The sequence below is a fragment of the Macrotis lagotis genome, chromosome 4, assembly GCF_037893015.1.
Source record: "Macrotis lagotis isolate mMagLag1 chromosome 4, bilby.v1.9.chrom.fasta, whole genome shotgun sequence".
NCBI classification, from domain to species: Eukaryota; Metazoa; Chordata; class Mammalia; order Peramelemorphia; family Peramelidae; genus Macrotis; species Macrotis lagotis.
In genome coordinates, this window is record NC_133661.1 from 82,586,338 (window position 1) to 82,608,483 (window position 22,146).

The 22,146-nt window shown below is 32.5% G+C and overlaps 1 protein-coding gene across 1 annotated transcript in view; it reads right to left on the reverse strand.

Annotated features, from left to right (window-relative positions):
- KIF11 (kinesin family member 11) overlaps window positions 1–22,146 on the reverse strand; it is a 71,760-nt gene that overhangs the window by 29,825 nt on the left and 19,789 nt on the right. The window contains exons 6-14 of the mRNA XM_074233360.1: window positions 20,750–20,935; window positions 20,526–20,650; window positions 18,794–18,884; window positions 18,338–18,580; window positions 14,607–14,702; window positions 11,981–12,069; window positions 8,482–8,569; window positions 5,779–5,967; window positions 247–454 (exon numbers count right to left, since the gene is read on the reverse strand). Of these exons, the coding sequence (XP_074089461.1) occupies window positions 247–454; window positions 5,779–5,967; window positions 8,482–8,569; window positions 11,981–12,069; window positions 14,607–14,702; window positions 18,338–18,580; window positions 18,794–18,884; window positions 20,526–20,650; window positions 20,750–20,935 (1,315 nt within the window). The remainder of the gene's footprint in view (window positions 1–246; window positions 455–5,778; window positions 5,968–8,481; window positions 8,570–11,980; window positions 12,070–14,606; window positions 14,703–18,337; window positions 18,581–18,793; window positions 18,885–20,525; window positions 20,651–20,749; window positions 20,936–22,146) is intronic.

Here is a 22,146-nt window from a genome sequence, read left to right on the forward strand (position 1 = left end):
ATTACAATGAAGACTGTTATCATCTCTATTAGAAGTTCTGCCTTACAAAGACTGATTAAATATTGTAACAAGGGGCAAAAGAATTTGAACCTGGTCCAGGCCAAAAAATCAACACATAATAAAATATATTTCATATACCCAAAGTCACATTGATAACATTTACTAACTTTGAGAACCACAAATAAGTTAAAAGCTAAACTAAATCAGGACAATAAAAAATTACTTGAATATTGAACTTGAGCTTACCAAATAAAGTACTGTACGAATCTAACATGGTTTTTTGTTTTTTGGTGCCATCCTTTAACAAAAATTCCATTTTACTAAATAAGCTATTAAGGTCTTTCCCAAATATCTCCTGAGCTTCAGCATTATGCTTATCAACTGCTTGTTTACGATCCAGTTTTGAATGTAGACCAAACACATCTTTTGTCGTCTCTTCAACAGTAGTAAGTAACTATTTTAAAAGAAAAAAGAAAATTAGTAAGATGGATATGACATAAGCATCATAAAATTAAGATAGTCAGAATTCAGAGTATGAAGGAGGCACTTAAGTGAAAAATTATGGTCAAAGATAGAAATGCTAACCAAGTGTGAAGTTGCACTCTTTCTCTTATCACAAAGAAATACATTTTTTTACATTATAGATTAGATTTCATATCTATTACCACTTCCAGTTAAATATTAAAAAGATGGTCCAGTACCAATGTCATTATAAAATTTATTCTCAAATTAATCATTCACTGAAGTGAGTCTGCATACTCCAGATTTTATTCTTAAATAATAAATTGATGCAATTATTCTTTTTTAATTAATTTTTTAATTTTACAATTTTCCCCCTAATCTCAATTCCCTTCCCCCCATCCCCCAAAGAAAGCAGTCTGTGAGTCTTTACATAGTTTCCATGCTATAGAATGATCTAAGTTGAATGTACTGAGAAAGCTATCATGTCCTTAAGGAAAAATAAGCATAAGAGATAGCAAAATTATGCAATAAGATAACTTTTTTTTTAAATTGAAAGTAATAGTCTTTGGTCTTCATGCAAACTCCACAATTCTTGGAAATCAAGTAAATGTCCTTCAATTGGGGAATGACTTAGCAAACTGTGGTATATGTATATCATGGAACACTATTGTTCTAGTAGAAACCAGAAGGGATGGGAATTCAGGGAAGCCTGGAGGGATTTGAATGAACTGATGCTGAGTGAGATGAGTAGAACCAGAAAAACACTGTACACCCTATCAGCAACATGGGGGTCATGTTCAACCTTGATGGACACGCTCATTTCATCAGTGCAACAATCAGGGACAATTTGGGACTGTCTGCAATGGAGAATACCATCTGCATCCAGATAAAGAACCGTGGAGTTTCAGAACTATTGTCTTTAATTTAGGAAAAAAACTGATATCTAATTGTCTGATCTCGTGATCTCTTATACTTTATGTTTCTTCCTTAAGGATATGATTTCTCTCTCATCACACTCAATTTGGATCAATGTACAACATGGAAGCAATGTAAAGACTGACAAACTGCTTTCTGGGTGGGGGGAGGGAAGCAAGACTGGGGGAAAAATTGTAAAACTCAAAATAAATAAAATCTTTAATCAAACTCCACAATTCTTTCTCTGGATACAGATGGTATTCGTCATTGCAGATACACCAAAGTTGTTGCTGATTGTTGCACTGATAGAATGAGAAAAGTCCATTAAGATTGATCAGCTTAGGGGCGGCTAGGTGGCACAGTGGATAAAGCACCGGTACCTGGGTTCAAATCCGGTCTCAGACACTTAATAATTACCTAGCTGTGTAAGCCACTTAACCCCATTTGCCTTGCAAAAAAAAAAACAAAAAAAAACTAAAAAAAAAAGATTGATCAGCTCCACGAACAATGCATCATTGTATAGAGAAAATACACATACTTTACTTATGCCTTCTCCCATTTAATAAAATATAAATTTAAAAAAATGTGTGTATGTGTATAGATATTTTTTATTTAAAAAAGGATTTGTATATACAAAAATATTTGCAGGATCTCTTTTTGAAATAGTAAAGAGCCAGAAACTAAGCAACTGCACAACTACTGGGGAACAGTTAAACAAATTAAATTGTATAATAATAATAATAATAATAATAATAATAATAATACAATATGAATACAATAAGAAAAAATGAAAGGAATTGTTTCAAAGTAATCTGGAAAGACTTTAAGAACTGATAGGAGTGAAGTGAGCAGAAATAAGGTAATAAAAACAGTAACAAAGACTTAAGAACTCTGATTAACAAAATAACCAATCAGATTCCAAAGACTCAATAATGAAACATGTTATACACCTCCTGAAAGAGTGATAGACTAAATAGGAAAAATGACTCTTACATTTTTGGATATGACCATTGAGTATGTTTTCCGAGATTCTGCATATTTGAGACAAGGCTTTGATGTTTTGTTTTTGTTTTCCAGTGGAGATGGGGAACCAAGGGGAAAAAACATGCCTAATTATTTTAATTTTTTTTTAAAAAAGTAAAATTCAGAAATAAGATTAAATGCAGATTCTTTAAAAAAAAAAATAAAATAAAAAACCCAAACCAAAAAAATTCTCACAAAGTAAAAATCTCAGAAATGTCATAGCTCAAATCCAAAGTTTACAGGTCAAAGAAAAAAAATATTACAAGTAGCCACAATATAAGAATTGAAGTATCAAAGAACAACAGAATCACATGGTCCTTGGCAATTTCTATTATAAACTTGAAAAGATTTTTGGAATACAGTATTCCAAAAGGCAAAAGGCACACAACCAAGAATAATTTAAACCTGCTAAGTTGAATATAATAATATAGGGGAAAAGAGGATTTTCAATCATTCTTAATAAAACAGAAACTTTGAAATACAATCACAAGAATCAAGGGAAACCTAGAAGGATAAATGAATTTCAACAAAAAGGGTGATATAAAATAACATTCTAATAAGGGGAAAAAGAAAGAAATGTCCTTGTAAACATGGTTTCAAAGGGCATTTAAGGAATTAAATAAGATTAACAGAGTTAGGAGTAGACTTCTGATGGTTTTAAAAATGAGAAGCAAAGGGAAGGTAAGAGAAATACTTAAGTATAGAAAAGAAGAAAAGAGAGATGAATATAACCATCTCTCATAACTGGAGTATGTGAGAAGAACATATAAATATGCAAGAAGTTAAAGGGGGAACAGGGATCAGATGAACCACACTCATTTCAAATGGACAAAGAGGGTACTGAAAACACCCCCCTCCCCAACCCCCTGTCTCCCAAGGGAAACATGAGAGGGGAAAGATAATTAATACCAGAAAGGGAAGAGTTATAAGTAAAATAATTTTAATTCAGAGAATAAATCCTCAAATGAGGATTAAGAGAAGAAAAAAAGTAAACCAGTGATGGTGGTCAGGGCAAGAGGAATAGAAAAGGAGTAGTGGAATGGAAACAAATACTCAGCTACAAAACACTGGTATTGATTACATATGTTCTCTTTTATCATCTTCTTTGTGAAAGGGAAGTTGAAGAGGAAAAAAATAACTGGGATAAAACACTTTCAATATGGTTTCCTTGACAAAGGTGTGATAGTCAAGAGATATAAGGAACTGATTCAAATATATAAAAACAAGCACTTTCCAATAACAATATGAACAGGTAGCTCTCAAAGGATGAAATCTAAGCTATTAGTATATATGAAAATTTTTATTATTAGGACAAAATTCCCAAATCATTACATATTAGACAAATTTAGTTCAAAGGAATTTTGAGGGGCAGCTAGATGGCGCAGTGGATAGAGGACCAGCCCCAGAGTCAGGTGTATCTGAGTTCAAATCCAGCCTCAGACACTTAATAATTACCTAGCTGTGTGGCCTTGGGCAACCCCACTGCCTTGCAAAAACCTAAAAACAAAGGAATTTTGAAATTTCACTTCACAATCAGATTATCAAAAAAAAAAAAATTAAGGGATGCTTATAAATTGGACAAGGCCTTGATAAATAATGGAGTATAAATAAAATATTACTTTGCTTTAAGAAATTATGATAACAAATTGGAGATTCCTGAAAAGACTTGTATGAATTCATGAAAAGTAAAATGAGCAGAATGGGAAGAATTTATTCAATAACAGTATCACTGAAATGAAAAGTCGAACAATTTTGAACTTTGATCAATCCAATGACCAACCATGACTCCAAAGAACCTATGATGAAGAATGTCGAACCACATATCCTGACAAACAGTAATTATTAGACTCAAGGCAGAAAAAGAGACATTTCTACTGGGACATAAATACTACATGGATTTATTTTGATTGACCTATGCTTCTTACACTTAGGTTTTGACTTAGATAAAGGAAGATTTAAAGTGGAAGAATGCAACAATGATGCAATAAAGAAACAAATTAAAAAGAGGGCCCTTAAAACTTAAAAAATACACAGAAACAGAAGCAAGTACAAAAAGAAATAAAAAACTGTGAGCCCCTTTAGAAGTAATGTACTGATTTAGAATGGAACAACCCCCCTTACTGCTTCTTGGATTTTGCTTTTATATAAAAATGCTGTTGATTTTTGTGAACTTTATAACCTACAATTTTGTTGAAGTTACAGTTTCAATTTTCTTTTATAATTCCTCAGGATTTTCTAAGAAAAGCATCATGTAATTAGCAAATCAGGATAGATTTTTATCTCTACTTTGCCTATATGTAAATCACTTTCTCTTGCCTTACTTGTTATTAACATTTCTAGAACTACATCAAATAATGGTAGGGGCTTTACCTCTATTTGTTGGGAAAGTTCCTACTACAATATATTTCCATTACAAATGATGTTTACTTTTGGTCTTAAGATACATTTTTTATGATATTAAAAAAATTTCCCCTTAATTTATACTTTGTAGGAATTTCAGTATAAATGAATAAATTACTATAATCTCTTTCACAGGCTTTCACCTAAAATTCTGAAATCAGTATTAATCAATATTTCCTTCTTTGCTTGATCTTTCCCTAGTTTAGGTATTATATCAATATTTGGTAGTGGACTTTTCTTTCTTGATTTCTGAGAATAATTTGTGTAGTATAGGTACTAATTATTCTTTTAACAATATGATTTGGGGGCAGCTAGGTGGCGCAGTGGATAGAGCACTGGCCCTGGAGTCAGGAGTACCTGGGTTCAAATCCAGTCTCAGACACTTAATGATGACCTAGCTGTGTGGCCTTGGGCAAGCCACTTAACCCCATTGCCTTGCAAAAAAATAAAAATAAAATAAAATAAAATTAGATCGTTTTGATGTATTGATTATTTCACTGATTTTTTTATTCTATTAAAAAATTTCTTTGTTTTATAATAAAGATAGCACTCTTGAAGGGAGATAAGAATAGAGATAGAGGGAAATCTAAGTAATAGTAAAAAGAAATGATTAAAATATTTTTATAAAAGAAAACAACAATTATATTGTCATATGCTTTAAAAAGTAGGATATATAGAAAAGAGATTCATGATATATACGGTGCTCCTCTTTCATAAAGACATGCTCTTTTTTGGTGTTAAATTCAAAATAATTTTTTTTTTTAGCTCTGAAAGTACTGGTAAAATTAGAGTATAGACAAATCTACAAAAGAGTTTTCTTAAATGTGACTGACTTCTTTGATCAACAGAGTAAACGGAATCTTAGGCTTTGGTGTATATGTAGAAGTTACATACATTTTTTTTTTACTTGGGTTATTTGAATAGGCAATGAAGTTGATTAACCAAAACTTTGTAACTTTATAAAAGAAAATGACTTGCCTGACTGGCAGTATCATGAAGTTTTTCTTCAGCGATTTCCAAAACCGATGTGACATATTCTTCTTCAACAAGTTGCAATTTGGTTTCTTGTAAATTTTTTTGAGTATTTTCAAGTTCCTTCTCCTTATAATGGAGTTCACATTTACATTGTTGAAGTTCATTTTTGTTATCCACAAACAAATCTGTGATCTAAAAGTGCCAACATTTTTTTTCATTAGAAAAATCTTTGGACAGCTAATTAGCTTTTATTTGTTATCAACTACACAATAAATCAAGTCAAAAATCGAGAATTATCTATATTCCCTAGCATTTAAAAAAAAAGCTATTTACCAGTTCACATTGCAATTAAATTTTAAAAATGTTAAACTATAAACTTATTTGACAGGTTAACTTGTTTTAAGGTAGTCATGATTTAGTTTTAAGGGGAACTCCCAGGTGAAGAAATTTCTTCTACTAATGCAGATTTACATTTTGGTAGCCTGAAAGGCTATCTAACTTGACCTGAGATTACATGGCCTGTTCAATCCAGTTTCCCTGACTGGGATGTACCTCTATAAATTTTGAACAGATAATACCATTATCAATAGCAGACATATTGGATTCCTGCCAAGTCTTTCCCCAATCCTATCATCCTCTAGGAAAAATACCAAAGTAAACGCACCATCTTTTATGTGGATTTTTTCTGACCATCTTGACTGCGTATGTCCTCTTTCCCAAACTACCCTATGTATATGTTTGAATTTATTAACTTGGTATTTATGCTGTACATATTTTTCTTTATTAATTACCATATAATGCTAACAATTTCCTTACAAGGAAATTATTTCTTTTATCCCTCAAAGTTCAGCAAAGGATAATATTAAATATTTGTTGATTGATGAAAAACACAGTATTAGAGACTTCATAATTTTTCCTCTCACAAAGGCAATAGCATGACTCTAAAATTCAAAATAATGAATTTTAAGAGCTACAATTTCATTAACTACCTTGAAAGTAAGAAAGGTTCCCCTTAATATTTTAGTTTTCCAATTATATATAAGTTTCTCCCCACCCCCCCACAGAAGGCAGTCTGATAATATTTACATTGTTTCCATGCTATACATTTAACAAAATTGAATGTGTTGAGAGGGAAATCATATCCTTGAGGAGAAAATAAAATATTAGAGATAGCAAAATTATGTAGCAATTTTAAATTGAAGGTAATAGATTTTGGTCTTTTTTTTTTTAACTCCACAGTTCTTTCTTTCTCTGGATACAGATGGTATTCTCCATCACTAGATAATAAATTCTTAAACAACTAGTAAAACATCTTCTTTTAAAGAAACTTCATTTGTGGGGTGGCTAGGTGGCGCAGTGAATAGAGCACTGGCCTTGGAGTCAGGAGTACCTGGGTTCAAATTCAACCTCAGACACTTAACAATTACTTAGCTGTGTGGCCTTGGGCAAGTCACTTAACCCTATTGCCTTGAAAAAAAAAGAAACTTCATTTGTAACACTATTAGTGAAAAATAATAAGCAGTAGTTACGTATTTTAAACTATACCTAGAAGGGAATGTAAAACAAATGAGTAAAGTCTGCTTTTATAGATTTAAGTAACTGAAAAAGTTATTCCAACCAAATAATAGTCAACAAATTGGCTCATAATCACTATGGGGTAACAGAAATAGCACTGGTCTAATCATTCTCTACTACACTAGATCTATTCCTGTTTTGATCTTCCTTTCATTGCATCCACTAGTACCAATATCTCCTCCTGTCTCACTAACATGGAAGTAAATGAAGGTTCCTCTGCTCTTCTCTCTATAAATTATCCAAAAGGATTGCACTTTCTTGGCTTCCATTATCACTTCTATTAATAATGTTTACACTTCCAGTTATGTTTTCCTCCAGTCCTAACTCCATATCTTTGAAGACATCACTTGGATGTCCTGATGTTTCTCTAAATTAAAAATGTATAATCAAACTCTTCCTCAAACAGAGTTCTTCTAGATTTCCCTTAGTTTTACTACTATTACAATCTTGGAAATTATTCATTTAACTCTTTCCCCACTCCCCGCATTCAATTTTCCATTATGTCTTAAATTCATGCTATGTTCTATTTCTATAGCAAACCCATGAGACTTGATTCCAGGTTTCTAGCTCAACACACCAACAAATACATAGGACTAGATTCTTTCTAAAGAAAAATCACTTAAGTTTGATAAATACTTTTGAACATTCTTCAGAATATTTCAAGAAAAAATGATTTTCACTTAAAATATATTATCTTCAAAAAGAAAAGATTATCATAATTTTCAAAGATCATTTTACAAATACTTCACAAGTATAGAAAATAATGAAGAGATCCCTTAGGGACAATATGGAGGATATTGAAGCAATCAAGAAATCCTCTGTGTAACAGAGGAAACAGAAGAATACACAAAATCAGTCCAAATTACCACAATGAAAAAATAGAAATATAGCATAACAACAAGTAATAACAACAACACAATATGGCATTTTTAAGATTTTTTTAAGTTTAAATATCTCTAATACTTGATTAAAAATTTTTCAAATTTCATTTTCCTTTTTTTCAATTTATTTTCTCATAAAACAATCATTTTGCAAATAGCTAACACTTAGATTTAGAATATTTTCCTTCAAAATGTTGGTTAACTTCTTTCTGGAAAAAATGGACATTGTTTTATATGAATTTATACTTACCCTACTAAGCTCCTCTTCCAAAATGCTAATTTTTTCAATATATTCTGCAATTTGCTCCTCTTGGAAAATTATTTTGCCATTCAGAGCCCTAAATAAAGTTCAAAATAAATATAATTTAAAAGTAGTGATCATGAGTGCTTAAAAATATATAAATGAAATTTATTCTGTATAATGTTCTTAGCAATATAAAGAGCTATAGAATCAAGGATCGATTTTAATAAAGTCGTTAATAAAGACTCCTTATGATACACATGTTAGTGGAGAATATACTCAAAATTTTTGTAACTTAGTAATTTATCATTAGTTCCTCCAACATCAGAGAGCACTGATACACATGAGGGTAATATCAGAAACCTAAAATGGTCATAACAATGCCATTACCAACATTAATTACTATATAGTTATATCTCTCTTTCCATTACTTATGAAGTTAATATCTGTAAACAGAATAATTACCCCATTTAGCTCCATTATAAAACTGAACATGCACTCCTTTTAAAAAACTTGAATTCTCCCCAAATGACAAATGGCCAAAGGATATGCAGAGGAAATTTACAGATGAGGAAATCAAAACAATCCATAGCCATATAAAAAATTGCTCTAAATCATCGTTATTAGAGAAATTCAAATTAAAGCATCTTTGAGGTAGCACCTCACACCTTTCAGATTGGCCAATATGACTAGAAAAAACAATGATCAATTTTGACCAATTTATAGCATGGAAACAATGTAACGACTATCAGACTGTCTTCTGGGGGGTGAGGGGAGGGAAGTGAAATTGGGGAAAAAAATTGTAAAAATTAAAAATTTTAATTTAAAAAATTTTTAAAAAGAAGTTTAATTCGCAGACAAAATAAAATCCATACTTACTACAGAGCAAATTATTATTCAGCTATACAACAAATTAATACTTAAATAATATAGACATAGCAAGGGAGGGGGGGAGGGAAAAATTGAAAACTCAAAACTTTGCAAAAAAAAAAAAAAGACTGATAAAAAACAACCATGGCATGTAGTTGGATAAACAAATAAATAAAATATTTAAATTAAAAAATACTGAAATTAAGTAAAATAATGTAACAAAGTTTAAAACCATATGCCAAGTAGCAAATTCTCAGGGGCTAAATATGTAAAGAGAAATCCTGAATAACATGCTGCCTGTGTTACCTGGTACTTGAAACTTTGTGGAACTTTGATATATTGTATTCCAAATTTATAAGCTCTAGTTTAAGAGCTATTTTTTTAAGGTGGTATCTCTGGTTAACCCAAAAGATCTATCTACTGGTGATTAAACATGTCACCTGATACAATCCCTTATTGTACAGATGAGAAAATTAATTCTTTTTATCACTTGTAAATTATTTATGGTAAGAATCAGATATTGGAATCTTTTCTATAACTGACAATTTTTGTCAATGTAAAAATTTATACTAGTTGGTTTAAACAAGATTCCATTTTATTTGTTTTTAGGTTGTTTGTTTTTGTTTTTTGCAAGGCAATGGGGTTAAGTGCTTGCCCAAGGCCACACAGCTAGGTAATTACTAAGTGTCTGAGGCCAGATTTGAACTCAGGTACTCCTGACTCCAGGGCCAGTGCTCTATCTACTGCGCCACCTAGCCGCCCCCAAGATTCCATTTTAAACGTCTTAAAAAACAAAACATTCAAGCTAGCAAAAAAAAAAGTCTTAAGAGCCCACACTTACATAAACTACACTTTTATAGTACATTTTCCAATAAATATAAAATTGAATGAGTTTATTTGTTGAGACTAGTTCTTCAATTCTGTCTTTAGAATACAAAATAATATTTTATAGGCCTTTATCATAGACTTAAAAAGTTCTCCAATAGCTCATTAATTTTCATTGTTTCAGAAATTTCTTCCAACTAAGCATACTGGAACACATTCAAGCTTGCCATTCTTGTGCAAGACTAGTCCGAAGCTCTGACCACATGTCTGCCACAGAGGCTACACATAGCAGGCAACATACCTCTCTCTTTTCCTCTGAAATGTTATTAGACACATACTCTGGCTATCAACCTGGTTCTCTTTTTTTTTTGCAAAGCAATGGGGTTAAGTGACTTGCCCAAGGTCACACAGCTAGGTAATTATTAAATGTCTGAGGCCAAATTTGTGTCTAAGGATTTGTGTCTAATTATTAAGTGTCTAAGGCTACATTTGAACTCAGGTCCTCCTGACTCCAGGGCCGGTGCCACTTAGCTGCCCTGTAACCTAGTTCTTAAACAAGTATGTTATAGAGAAGACCAAAGGACAAAAACTGATGGGAAAACTGAAAGATCTGGCAGAAACTGGGCACTGACCAAGTCTCACAATGTATGCTGAGATAAGGACAAAATAAGTATATAATATACACATAAAGCATGAAATGAAGTTACTTATCAGAATTATATTTAGAAGTATTCATGACTAAAAAGGACATGATCATAAGGGCTAAAAGGGTTAATTTTCCTACAAAAATTGCTAGGAAAACTAGCATGGGGGCGGCTAGGTGGCACAGGGGATAGAGTACAGGCCCTGGAGTCAGGCATATCTGAGTTCAAATCCGGCCTCAGACAATAATTGCCTAGTTGTGTGACCTTGGGCAAGTCACTTAACCCTGTTGTCTTAAATTACAAATAAAAAATATTAAAAAAAAAACTTCCTACCAACTCCTATCTTCTGCCCTCACCATTTGTCCAGTCAACCTTCTCTTCCTATCATATAATTTCTTGATGACTTGTGTTATTCCTGTTATTTTTTTATAGTTTCACTAGTAATATGATGTACTTTGTTCACACCCACCAGGTACTACTTACTCTCTAGCCCTCTGTATGATATTCATTTTTGTTCTCTGAAACAGCTATATTTTATACCTCAAAACAAATAGCAATAGTGGTAGAAAGTTAGACTTGGGGCAGCTTGGTGGCACAATGGATAGAGCACTAGCCCTGGAGTCAGGAGGTCCTGAGTTCAAATGTAGTCTTAGATAGTTAATAATTACTGTGTGATCTCAGGCAAGTCACAAATCAATTATGTTCATTGCCTTGCAAAAACCATAAAGAAAGAAAGAAAAATTAGCCTTAAAAGATGAATTTTCCTCCTAGGAGAAAAGAATCATTCACAAATATATTTATCAGCAGCTCTTTATATGGTGGCAAAAGAACTAGAAACCAAGATGAGTGCCCAGTAATTTGTACTGGTTAAATTATGGTTTATGAATGTAATGGAATATTATTATGCCATAAGAAATGATTCACTAGCTGTGTGGCCTTGGGCAAGCCACTTAACCCCATTGCCTAGCAAAAAAAAAAAATGATTCAAGAGATAATTTTAAAGAATAGGATAAAAGTGATACGGGAATGAAGTAAAAAAAATAAAAAAAATAAATCTAATAATCCCTTTACTAATAGTAAAAAAAAGGTTCAGCTAAGTTGATCTATAGTTTGTTAAATCTAAGTGCATTATAGTTCTGTTTCATCGATTTTGAAGTTTGAGGACTCACTTATAATTTTCATCAGAAATGTAGACTCCATTTTTCTCTCGGGCCGCAGCTAGATCTCGTTTCAATCGTTCTATCTCTTCTGTATACTCCTGTAATAAAAATGTTTTTAGGTTTCAATTTATTACCTATTTTAATTTTATGTTCAATTCAAAATGAACAGAATGAGTTACTACAAAGATGAGGTTTAAAAAAAAGTCATTATCAGGGCAGCTAAGTGGCACAGTGGATAGAGCACCAGCCCTGAAGTCAGGAGTACCCGAGTTCAAATCCAGCCTCAGACACTTAATAATTACCTAGCTGTGTGGCCTTGGGCAAGCCACTTAACCCCATTTGCCTTGCAAAAACTTAAAAAAAAAAGTCATTATCTACCACTGCTGTTCATTATTATCACACTATTCAACCAATAAAGCATGCAATCTCAAAAAAAAAGTAGAATTCAAAGAAAAAGAAGATCAAAAACAGCTTTTAAAACCTTCCATAGAACCATAGGAAATTAAATGTATGAGTGCTTTTAATTTTCTCAAAATATTTTTAGTTTTTCATCTTTTTACAGCATAATACAAAGTGAAACTCCTTCATTATTACAATATCTGAAATACTTTTTAATTGTAAATCTATAAACTTCCTTCGGATATTGTATTTGCTGATGACTTATACTGTGTGCAATAAGAGACCCAAACTTAGACTTCTCCATGGCAGATTAGAAAACAAGAGACCTGGAATTTCAAAATCTTATTATGGAAGCTTTGGTATTCAAACTCTCCAAGAAACCGATATTCTAGACTACAAATGTTCAATTTTAAAAATGCTATAAAAACCCTAATTAATTTACAAATTCTGGTCCACAAGATTCAAATGAGGCTTCAATAAATCCTAGATAAATTAGAAAATAAATATCAAACGATTTACTCCAATAGATAAGGATCTGTGTGTTCTGAGTATATTCATACACATTGGGAATAGGAGTAGGATGAGTTATGGCACAAGATGCTGATAGAGATGCTGGATTCATTTCACACTGCCTCCTCTCTGCATTAGAAAGAAATCAAGGAGGCTGAGGGATTCATAAGGCTGGGAGCTGCTTTCTCATAAGCCTAGTTGCTATCTTTGGGTAAAATGCCTATAGATAGATGCAAAGGAGAAAAAGACTTTTACTTTGGCCAGAATAATAGCCCTATAACTGTATAACTTGACCAGGTAAAGAACTGTTACTTCTACTTCATTTTGTACTCTATTTAAAATGAGAAGTAGCCTGGGAAGAGGTTCTAATTTAGGCATTAGAGAAGAACTGAGAAAAGGAACCTCTCTTTCTTCAAGGCAGAGGTGGAGAATCATGGAGATGGATGATGAAAGACACTGTCAGACATATTGTATGTGGGTCTGTTGGTACATTTTTTTCAATAGCTTCTTCCTTCTAATCCTCCCCCCCCTTCCTTTTAAAATCTTCATTATAAAGGTTTGCTAGATAGAGAAGAGAGAAGGATATAACTAAAGATGAATGTAAAGTAAAAAAATAAACCTATCAATAAAAATAAGATGAAGTTTTAAAGAAGTGATATAGAAAGGAATCTTTATGATAGCTGCAAAGCTTTTTTTTAAACTAAGTTGCAAAGTGAGCAAGTTTAAAGTATACATGAGAACAAATAAGATGGTAAATGTAAAAATACTTTGCTAACTCTAAAGTGCTATATATAAAGTATAAGGTCTTATTTAACAGAACCCTGATTACTGAAACAATTTGTCAAATTAACAAAACAGTCTTAGTATAAACTTAGGGAAATAAGTTGATTTAGCCTGAATTAGATACTGTAATGGAACTAAATAAATGGACTTTTATATGTTTGTTTTATATGATTTACATTAAGACCAGGAAATTGGTTATTATATCTAAAGAAATAATGTTAGACAAAAGTTTTCTTAATACAAAAGAAATAATGCTGAAGCTCTTTTAGAGAGAGCATTGAACTGGAAACTTAGGGTGTACCAACCAATTGTGAATGGTTGGATGAATTATGGTATGTGAATGAAGTGGAATACTACTGCCCCATAAGAAATAATGTAAGGCCTTAAAAAAAAAAAGAAAGAAAGAATGTAAGGGACAATGTCAGACTTTAAAGATGAAGTGAATAGAATAAGGAAAACAATTTATACAATAATACAATGTTATACAATAACAACAGGGTAAGGCAAGCTGTTTTCAAAGACTTAGAAATTCTGGTCAATGTGATGGCAAACCATGATTTCCAGAGAACTTAATGATATGGCATTATACTCTTCTGAGAGAGATAATATATTCAGGATGTGAAAAATGACAAATTGAACATGACTAATATAGAAGTTTGTTTTGTTTGGTTATGCAAATATGTTATAAGAATTTTTTTAATGGAGTTGTAGAGCAGAAAAGAGAGAAAATTACATTTATGTTCACTGAAAAAGATTTTTTAAAACAATAGTGACATGTTATTTAGAAAATAAACTTGTTTAGATTATTTAATGATGTCAACTTGGGGTTAAAGACAAATAGATTACAAATCAAAAAACTTAAGTAACAATTCAGTGTTTATTCTCAAATAACTTCTGAGAGCTGTCAACTAAAGATCAATATTTAGCTGAAAAACACAATTACCTTAATAAGAGCTCTTTTGGTGAGCTTCTGGTTAACTTCAGGCTTATTCATTATATTCTTTGCTCTGTGAGCATATTCCAAAGTACTCAATGTTTCCTGTTGTGCAAAGAACAAAAGAACAAATGAAATTCTAATTATTACTATTTTTATAGTATCATGCTTTACTCCCAATCACTGCCATAGCTTATATTCACACCTAATCTATAAAGAAACTTTTAACATATAACCAATTTCTAGAGCAGAAAGGGGAGAAAAGAGATGCAGAGTCCTACACTATAGCATTTGAATATTGTTTGTTCTTCTCTACTATAAATTCTCAAAACCCTGAGACTGATATGAATCTTTTTTTCTGAATATTTTATTTATTTACTTATTTTCCCAACTTTTTGCAATGGTAGTTTTCAGCAGTTATCTTCTTGCAAGAATTGGAGTTTTACATTTTTCTCACTCCTGCCTCCCCTCCCTCTCACAGAAAGCAATCTAATATAGGCTATACATGTATAATCATGATAAACATAGATTGATATTAATCATGTGAACTGATATAATCATTAATTCAAATAGTCTCAGAAAACAATGAACTCTAGTACTTTTATATGGCTCCCATAAAGGTTTGATGAGGAGCTTAAAAGGGTCAAATGACAAAGGGAAATCCATTGAAAAAAATCTATTATATCTAACATGAGCAAATTTCTTGTGAGTGAGGAAGACTCATCTTCCAGAGTTCAACCCCAGTCTCAGACATTTACCGTGTATGACTGAGCAAGTCACTTAACCCTGTTTGCCTCAATGAGCTGGAGAAGGAAATGACAAACCATGCCAATATCTCTGCCAAGAAAACCTCAAATAGAGTTATGAAAAGTCAGACATGACAAAAATCACTAAGCAATAGAACCTATTCTCAAACAGATTACCTTCTATAAGATCATTTAAAAAATCTTTACATTCTCCTATTTGTACACACATATATGCAAATACACACTTCCCAAATGATAGTGAGCAGTTAGTTTAGACTTAGGTAATACCCAATTTTCCTATAGGTAGGTGAAAATGAATGAACTAGTTATTTAGGGACAAAAATTGTAGCTATAATATTTTCAAAAGTCTTTCAAATATTAGGAAAACTGTTAGTTTAATTAACTATATCAATAATAAACCTATAAGAAATCACATAATTATATCAATAGATACTGAAAAAGCCTTTGACAAAATACAGCACCCATTCCTACTGAAAACACTATAGAGTGTAGGAATAAACGGATTGTTCCTTAGAATGATAAACAGTATCTAGCTGAAACCATCAATAAGGATTATATTCAATGGGGATAAGCTAGAAGCATTCCCAATAAGATCAGGGATGAAACAAGGAAGCCCCTTATCACCACTACTATTCAATATTATGTTAGAAATGTTAGCTTCAGCAACAAGAGAAGAAAAAGAAATTGAGGAAATTAGAATTGAGAAAGAAGAAACAAAACTCTCACACTTTGTAGATGACATGATGATATATCTAAAGAATCCTAAAAAATCATCTAAAAAAACTACTAGAAACAATTAGCAACTTTAGCAAAGTTGCAGAATATAAAATAAACCCTCATAAATCATCAGCATTTCTATATATTACTAGCAAGATATAGCAGCAAGAGCTAGAAAGAGAAATCCCATTCAAAGTAACCAGGCAATATAAAATACTTGGGAGTCTACCTGCCAAGGCAAATTCAAAAACTCTAGAAAACAACTACAAAACCCTTCTCACACAAATAAAATCAGATCTAAATAACTGGGCAAATATCAACTGCTCACAGATAGGCCAAGCTAATATAATAAAAATGACAATTCTACCTAAATTAAACTACTTATTTAGTGCCTGACCAATCAAAATTCCAAAAAATTATTTTAATGAGCTAGAAAAAAATTGTAAGTGAATTCAGATAGAGAAATAAAAAGTCGAGAATTTCCAGGGATTTAATAAAAAAAAAGTACAAAAGAAGGTGGTTTAGCCCTACCAGATCTAAAATTATATTATAAAGCATCAGTCATCAAAACTGTCTGGTATTTAACAAATAGAGTGGTGGGGTGGCTAGGTGACACAGTGGATAGAGCACTGACCCTGGAGTCAGGAGTAGCTGAGTTCAAATCTGGCCTCAGACACTTAATAGTGACCTAGCTGTATGGCTTTGGGCAGGCCACTTAACCCCATTGCCTTGCAAAAAAAAAAAAAAAAATAGAGTGGTGGATCAATGGAATAGACTAGGTACAAAAGAGATAGCAGGAAATGATTATAGTAATTTGCTGTTTGATAAACCCAAAGAGTCTAGCTTCTGAGATAAAAACTGTTGGAAAACTGGAAGCTAGTATGGCAGAAACTTGGATTAAGCTAACATCTCACCCCATACCAAGATAAAATCAAAATGAATACAGGATTTAGAACATAAAAGACAATATTATAAGGAAACTAAGAGATCAAGGAATAGTTTACCTGCCAGATCTATGGAAAAGGAAGCAGTTTATGACCAAGGAAGATATGGAGAACATCACTAAAAACAAACTAGATGATTTTGATTACATTAAATTAAAAAGCTTTTGCACAAACAAAACCATTGTAACCAAGATCAAAAGAAATGTAGTAAATTTTTACAACTAGTATTTCTGACAAAGAACTCATTTTTAAAATATATATAGAGAGAATTGAGTCAAATTTATAAAAAATAAAAAGCCATTCCCCAATTGACAAATGGTCAAAGGCTATGCAGAGGCAATTTACAGATGAGAAAATCAAAACAATCCATAATCATATGAAAAATTGCTCTAAATCATTACTTATTAGAGAAATGCAAATGAAAGCATCTCTGTGGTACCACCTCACACCTCTAAGACTGGCCAATATGTCCAGAAAAGACAATGATCAATATTGGAAGGGATGTGGGAAATCTGTGACACTAATGCATCATTGGTGGAGCTGTGAACTCATCCAACCTTTCTGGAGAGAAATTTGGAATTATGCCCAAAGGACAACAAAAATATGCATACCCTTTGACCCAGCAATACCACTACTGGGTCTATACCCTGACGAGATCATGAAAAAGGGTAAAAAAATCACTTGTACAAAAATATTCATAGCAGCTCTGTTTGTGGTAGCAAAGAATAGGAAACTGAGTGAATGTCCACCAACTGGGGAATGGTTGAACAAATTGTGGTATATTTATGTCAGGGAACACTATTGTTCTATTGGAAACCAGAAAGGACAGGAATTTAGAGAAGCCTGGAAAGACTTGCATGAACTGATGCTGAGTGAGATGAGCAGAACCAGAAAAACACTGTACACCCTAACAGCAACATGGAAGTGATGATCAATCTTGATTTCATCAGTACAACAATCAAGGACAATTTTAAGGTATCTGTGATGGAGAATACCAACTGTATCCAGAGAAAGAATTGTGGAGTTTAAATAAAGACCAAAGACTATATTACCTTTAATTTAAAAAAAAAAAATTAACTTATATATTTTCTAGGTTTGCTATCTCTTATATTTCATTTTTTCCTTAAGGGAATGATCTCTCTCTCAACACATTCAATTTTGATCAACATATAGCATGGAAATAATGTAACGACTATCAGATTACCTTCTGTGGAGAGTGATGGAAGGGAAGTAAGATTGGGGGAAAAACTACAAAATTCAAAGAACAATCAAAAAAAGAAAAAAGTCTTTCAAAGTATGACTTGTTACAAACCTCCAGATTTATGGATGCAGGGGAAATTGTGGCAATTATGGACGTTTTTGTACGACCCCCAAGAGAATCTTGTAGGATTCTAGTTAGTTTAGATTCTCGATATGGAATATGTGGTGCTCTTTCAACAAGGGCAGTAATAACCCTTCCCAGGGTTAAAAGAGATTGATTAATATTTCCAGCTTCCCGAGCTCTTCTGTCAACTGCCCCAGAACGACCAATATTTTCACTTCCTGCAAGATCAACCTGAAAAGGATTAAAAAAATCATATTGAATTCAACCAGATATAAATCAGGTTTGAACTCAAAGCTTTCAGATATCATATTAAAATTATTAGCTATGTGCTTAATATTTAACAATTAATATTTCATTACTAAATATGAGGCAATGAACAAAGTGATTAATTGGAAATTCAGAAAGTTATGGTGCTAGCATCCAGATACAAAGGGAGATACTTACCAAATTTAGCTTTCCAATTTTAACAAGTTCTTCTCCATCAACTGTAGTTTCTTTCATATGTATTGTAACAGAAAATACAGAGTGTGATCGGCTAAAAAAAAAATCAAACATCACGATAATATTAATTAAAATGTTTACAAGATAGGAAGGTAAATATGATTTGAATTATGAAGACATAAACCAAGACTATATGAACCATGGTAATTTAAATCTGAATGCTGTCAAAGAAATAGGAAAGCATTAATAAATTATAGATAATTTTCTAGCTGCTCTTAATTCCTAAAGTATACTTATAATGTTGCTTGTTAGTCTCCAACTTGAATACAAGTTCCTTCACAACTCTTGCTTATCAGAATTTCAATGGGCACTTGTAACTATTTAAATGTAACAGAATTGTACCAGAAAGGTAAAATGTTTAGGAATTCTTCAAGACTTGAGTCTCAGGGTTGGTTAGGTGGTGCAGTGGATAGAGCACCGGCCCTGGAGTCAGGAGTACCCAAGTTCAAATCTGGCCTCAGACACTTACTTAGCTGTGTGGCCTTGGGCAAGCCATTTAACCCCATTTGCCTTGTTAAAAAAAAAAAAAAAAAGACTTGAGTCTCTACCTGAGGCATCATAAATAGAAAGGATGTCCAGAACAATATATCTTTTAAGTTCATCAAATTTCATTTAGAAAGAAGCAATGATTTTGTTGCTAGCAGGAAAGTAGAACCAAGATTAACTAGCTCAACTCTATCCCTCCCTCCATTAGGTTAATTTACCTAACAATTCAATTTTGCACATTGGTTACATAGATCAGAAGCCTGAAGCACAAACAGGAGTTCAAGATTTAGTTTCAACCTCAGAACATTTGCTGAATGAGTTATGGAATAGGCCTGACTCCTAAAAATGGCTGAAAGATTTTACTAATGATAGTTGCAATTCAAATGAAGATCACAAGATGGCAGCACAGCTAGAATAGTGGACACAACCAGTTTGTGAAGAATAAGCATGGGACTTCCAATGACCTTCCAATACCAGATGAAATGAAGGTGGAGGGAGTTACCAGTGTCAGGGGAATGAGGAAAAATCTGAGAACATACTTTTTTATGATTTAAATAATGTGTTCATATTTTGCTTGACCATATTTCTTTAATACAGAAGGTTTCTATTGGGGTGATGAAATAGAAGATAATGAACGAGATGAAAACAAAAATAAGAAAAAAGGTCAGTAAAATATTAAAATTACACACAGAACAAGCAGCACAGAATGAGACACGAACATGACACTTTTGTTGCCACCCTGTTAAATATTTACATTTTTCAAAATAGACTATGTAATAGATGTTCTGTTTTATGTACAACCTTTGTATTCTAAAGCATTTATATTTATGGAGGATGGTTAATGATTTCTTTTATAGTTGATGAATCACAAGCTTAGAGCTTTGGCCATCAGCCCAGAGGTATGGCTAAAGCCAGAACAAGAAGTAACTCAAATACTTTCTGCCTCCTGGCTTCCCTGGTTTCTTTCCAGAGTCTGCCCCAAGCCTGCCTGCTGCCTCTCCCAGCTAGTGTCTTCCCTCTGAGACCATACATCTCCTAAAGACAGAGTAGCTAGAATGAGCTTCTTGCAACAGAGATTCTATTTGAACCTATCCACAGAGACACAGGGTTTACTAAAGTAAATGTTTAATAAACCCTTTCCTCTAAATTATGCTTAGTTCCTAATCCTTCTTAACAAAGGAATTCTTACCTAGAATAAGCATTCATTAAAGTTGCTGCTGTTGTCCTTTTTGCTGCCCCCCTCTCCAAAATTTGATAGACTTCATTCTTGTTGTGTACTGTAATTTCTTCCAATCCCTTGATGATTACACCTCTCTGAACAAACATGAAAAGCAAAGATCAAAAAAAGTAAATAAATTAATAAAAAAAAATCACAGAAGTATAGGAGGGATCTAAGGCTGAAAATAAAGTTACCTTGTTGCGAGGATCATCAAACATTTGTAGTCTTTCAGAAGCATCAGTAGATGGATTAAGTAGATCAAAGAGTTCTTCATTATAGATTTCTAGCAATGACACTTTTACTGAGAATTCTGTCCCATTGTCAGTAAGTTTCTCAAATATTTGATGGAGTGTACGTGGAATTATGCCAGCTAAGGGATCCTGAAATTAGAAGATTGGGTGAATTAGCCTAATGGTCAAATGTTGTAGAAGTTGAAGTAATAATGTTCAAATAGTGTTTTCAGATTCGCAAAGCACTTAAAGTTTTCCCACATTTCTCACAAATCTATGAAATAAGGACAAGTCCTTTCATGATTGGTTTACAAATGAAGAAATTGAGGGAAGAAAGATTAAAGGACCTAACTAATATTAAAGGTCAAAGCAGGACTCATCTTTCTGGCCCAATAAATAATGCTTTTTCTTATATACTATGCTTCTCAGGAAAGAATGTCAGAATATCACTTACAGAGAAACTATTTAAGGTATTTACAATTAATACTTTTCATTTCTCTAGGGTAGTCTAATATTGATTCATTAAACAGGTTATAAAGAGATCATCTAGTCAACACAACAAACATTTTATGTCCATAATGTACCATATGTTGTCCTGGGAGTTTGGGAGAGCAACCCAAAATCCAATGATTCCTGACTTCAAAGAGACTTAACTCCTTACACCTTTTCTTTTTCCCCTTCATTTATTTATTCATGTTTATCTATTTTCCAGTTACATGTAGATAATAGTTCTCAAGAATCATTCTTTTGCAAGCTTTTGAGTTAACATTTTTCCATCACCCTCCCTTCTCCCATGAGAGTAAAACACTGGACTTAGGCTGTACATGTACAATAACATTTAACATATTTATATATTAGTCAAGTTGTGAAAGAAGAACTAATAACTAAGGGAGAAAAAAACATGAAAGAAAAAAAACAAAAGAATTTTAAAAAATAGAACACAGTATACTTTGCTCTGCATTCAGAGTCCATAGTATTTTTTTTGGTTTTTTTTCTTGATATAAATAACATTTTCTATAATATGTCTCTCAGGATTGATTGTTGAAGAATTGCATTGATCATAGTTGATCATCTCACAATACTGCTATGTATAACATTCTCCAGGTCCTGCTTAATTCACTCAACATCAATTCATGCAAGTCCTTCTATGATTCTCTGAAATCTGACCACTCATGATTTCTTACAGAACTCCATAACATTCATGCACCATAGCTTGTAGCCTTTCTCCCCTTATACCTTTTCTTGAACCTATAGCTAATTACCACCTTCTCTACTCAAAACAGTTTTGTTGATAATTTCTGCAGTACCCTACTATCCGTTGTTCCCTACTATTGCACTGTGTCACCAGAGGTTTTGCTATA